This window comes from Nestor notabilis, unplaced genomic scaffold (genome assembly GCF_000696875.1).
Source record: "Nestor notabilis isolate BGI_N333 unplaced genomic scaffold, ASM69687v1 scaffold34418, whole genome shotgun sequence".
NCBI lineage: Eukaryota > Metazoa > Chordata > Aves > Psittaciformes > Psittacidae > Nestor > Nestor notabilis.
This window is the reverse complement of record NW_009939307.1, coordinates 1-3,213: the sequence shown is the minus strand read 5'-3', so window position 1 is coordinate 3,213 and position 3,213 is coordinate 1. Positions and strand designations below refer to the sequence as shown.

General features: G+C 47.1%; 1 protein-coding gene across 1 annotated transcript; it reads right to left on the bottom strand.

The window, feature by feature from the left end:
- Positions 1-1,255: 1,255 nt before the first annotated feature.
- On the bottom strand, positions 1,256-3,044 carry LOC104399523 (chromosome unknown open reading frame, human C15orf57). The gene is made up of 2 exons (XM_010019792.1): positions 2,804-3,044; positions 1,256-1,416 (listed from the first exon to the last, which is right to left on the bottom strand). The coding sequence occupies exons 1-2, from the start codon at positions 3,042-3,044 to the stop codon at positions 1,256-1,258; spliced, it is 402 nt and encodes a 133-aa protein (XP_010018094.1).
- Between the last annotated feature and the right edge of the window lie 169 nt (positions 3,045-3,213).

Below are 3,213 nucleotides of genomic sequence, written 5' to 3'. Positions count from 1 at the left end.
TATTATTTATATTTATTTATATAAATACATACTAGTTATTTTTACTGTCTTACAGCCTAGCACATAATAACTGGTCCCACCAGAACAGATCCACCCCATCTTTGATTCAATGTGGCTAAAACCCCAAAAGTTTAATGTTATCCTTCTTAAATGTATGTGTCTGTGTGTATCGGATCACACTTCTGGAAGATTACAAGTCATTCAGTGCTGCCACAACAAAACGAACTTGGCTTGCTCTGTCACAAGAGCAGGATTTCACTGGGTAAAGTCCTTGGAGTTATCTGTGTGTTTGAAAGTGAAGGTCTGTTTAATTATGTTAATGGGGGAGAATCAAATGCTTTGGCATCGGGAGTGACCTCTAACTTCCATGTCAAATGCTAGGGAAGAAAATCCTTTCACTGATAACATCCCCAGCCTTTAGAAACAGTACAAAGAGCACACATAAGTCCACAAAAGCCTGGGTTTAAATATAAATGACGTTGAAGTTAACTGGTCAAAGAAAGAAACTATAAACTCCTTAATTTTTCATACTTAAACTCCCAAACAGCTTAAGGAGATTTTCTTCAAGGGAGGAAAATAATCCCTTTTCTGCTAGAAGCAATCATGACAAATGCCAGCTCAGAAAGGAGGAATATTGAGAGTGTTAGAAGTGATTGGGAATGTGAGATTGCTGGAGGAAAGGGCTCTCATCTTAATTCATATGTCATCTGTAAAAGGGTAATGGGTGGGAGAGCAGAGGCACTGTTAGAAAGGCACAGAAGGGAAAGCTGCTCAGGAAATCTCATCCCGGGACTGGTACCAACCCTGTAATGAACTTTACACCCCACTGGTGTCTGAAGCAGTGCTTCACTGTGCCTTAAAGAGGTGAAGAGAAGGGCTTGGGGTTCCCTTTTAAAGGTAAGCCTTACAAAAAGCAATGCAAGACATGCTGGACATCCCCTCTTCCACTCCATCTCTACCCTAAATGTGACAAGGGGAATTACCCAGGAGGTTCCAGTTGTTTCTGTGCTGGATCACCCCAGACTGAGGGATGCAAAAACCAGTGAGCAGCACTGGAAGTTCCAACCCTACCTGCTCTGGGTGTTCCCCCCTAGGATGACGCAAACAGCCACTATTGAGCTGCTTCAGAAAGCCTGTGACAGTGCAGTGACAAGTTCTTTTGTCATAAGACCTGACAACCCCCTAGATTAGGTTTTAAGAACCCAAGTCTGCTGCCCACACGGTGAGTGCTTATCCCTTCCCCTCCACTTGCTCATTACCTCTCATCAGAGTCGTGCCCCTCTACATAGAATTCCGACTCAAACTTCTCCTGCAGGAACCTGTCCCAACATTCCTTCTTGGCCTGGGAGAGAGTGCGCAGCATGTCTTTGGAGGTCACCTCCTGAGACAAGCCTTTGATTCTCATCAGTCTTCGCTCTGTGAGGAGGCAAAGGAGGGGTCTTTGTTACCTTTATTCTGGTTTTATGAAAGGAGCGAAGTATCTGGACTTCTGTATCAAAAAGTTAAATTAACTTTTCAAGACTAAGTCCTATTTTAAAAGTCATTTTCTCTCCTGTATTTCAGGTCTGTGTGACTATTTCTTGTATGAATACAGGATGGTATTTTTTAGGTGATGTTTCTGAAGGAAATAAGCTTTATGCAACCAGTCAGCTCTGCCCATTTGTGAGTTTCAGTAACTTTCCCACTTACTGCTTAGTTTCCATGAAATCACAGGGGGTACAGATCACAGAATCCCAGCCTGGTTTGGGTTGAAGGGACCTTAAAGCTCCTCCAGCTCCAACCCCTGCCCCGGGCAGGGACACCTTCCACTAGAGCAGGTTGCTCCAAGCCCTTGTGTGCAGACTGGCCTTGATCACTGCCAGGGATGGGGCATCTCACAGCCATTAAGGTCCCACATTTTCCATGCAAATTGGCACGAAATCACTAATTGCAGTGTGAACCCAAATAATGCCCAAGCACAGGTTAAAAAATGCATGTGCAGCAGTATTATTAGTGGGTATCTCATAACAATGTGGTGTTGGGAGTTTCCCAGCCACAGGGGATGACGAAAACCACCTCCTGACCAGACACAGGGTAACCCAACTGTAATACACAAAGCTACAAGAAAGAGAATGTCATTAATTCCTCTGGTCACAAGTTCCTATTACAGTGTTTTCCTCCGTGGATTAGGTCAGGTATTGACTTGCAATCACACTCCTTGCTGAAAAGTGTAGCACCATTAGTTGAATTGGGCTGGTTTACAAGGCCATGGCCCTCTTAAAATCTCTGGAGGTGTCTTGTGGGGCAGAACGGAGCTGTCACTGAAACCCCCTGGCCCTAGCAACTCAGAAGATGTGAATTATATCTGCCCAAGCACCCAGCCAGAGCTGTACAGAAGCCAGCATTCCACAGCCACTAATCCTGGCCGGGGACAAACACAGAACTGGTTTATTTCTACTGACTTAGCCAGAGTATCCAAGAGAAACGAGAGCTAAAGAGTGCAGCACTCAGCTGTGCTGGGATGTTTGCTCCAGTACTGGTAACTTTATCATCCCTCAAGTGATTCTATCAGCTGTTACACAGCTCAGAATAAATGTATGGCTTTACAGATAAGCAGGAATTACCAGAAACAATTGTGCAAAGATGATCTGCATGATCTGCCATCTTAACACACAAATCTTTTTTTTTGTGGGAAGGCAGTTTTTACCCCTTCCTTCCTAACTAGATGCTACAAGACAGCTTTCCACCCAGAGCCCTGTGGCCTCAGCCACATAATCAGGTGTCACCAGGCACCCAAGCAAAGAGAGAAATCAAAGACACTCACCCAGGGACGCTAAATACACTTCTGAATCGTGCAGGGGTGCCCAGGGCCTCGCGTTTGCTTGGGAAGAGCCCCCGGCTCCGCTGCCCTGGCCGCCGCCGCTGCTGTAGGAGTCCATGAAGGAGTCTGTGAAGGCATCGCTGGCATCCTTCTGCTCGGGATGGGGCAGACACGAGCAGATTTCAGCCCAGAGGTCTTCACCGGACCTGGCGACCACGGAGTCAACGCTCTCGATCATCCTCATCGTGAAGGCCTGAGGTGCAGGGAATAAGCCATGAACACCGAGCAGACCCCCCCCACCCCAACCCGGCCTCCCTGCAGCTACCCGCGCTGCCCAAGTCACGGCACCAGACCCCTCGGGGACCTCTGATGCCCCCGAGGACGCGGGGTCTCCTTCCGCACAGCGACGATAC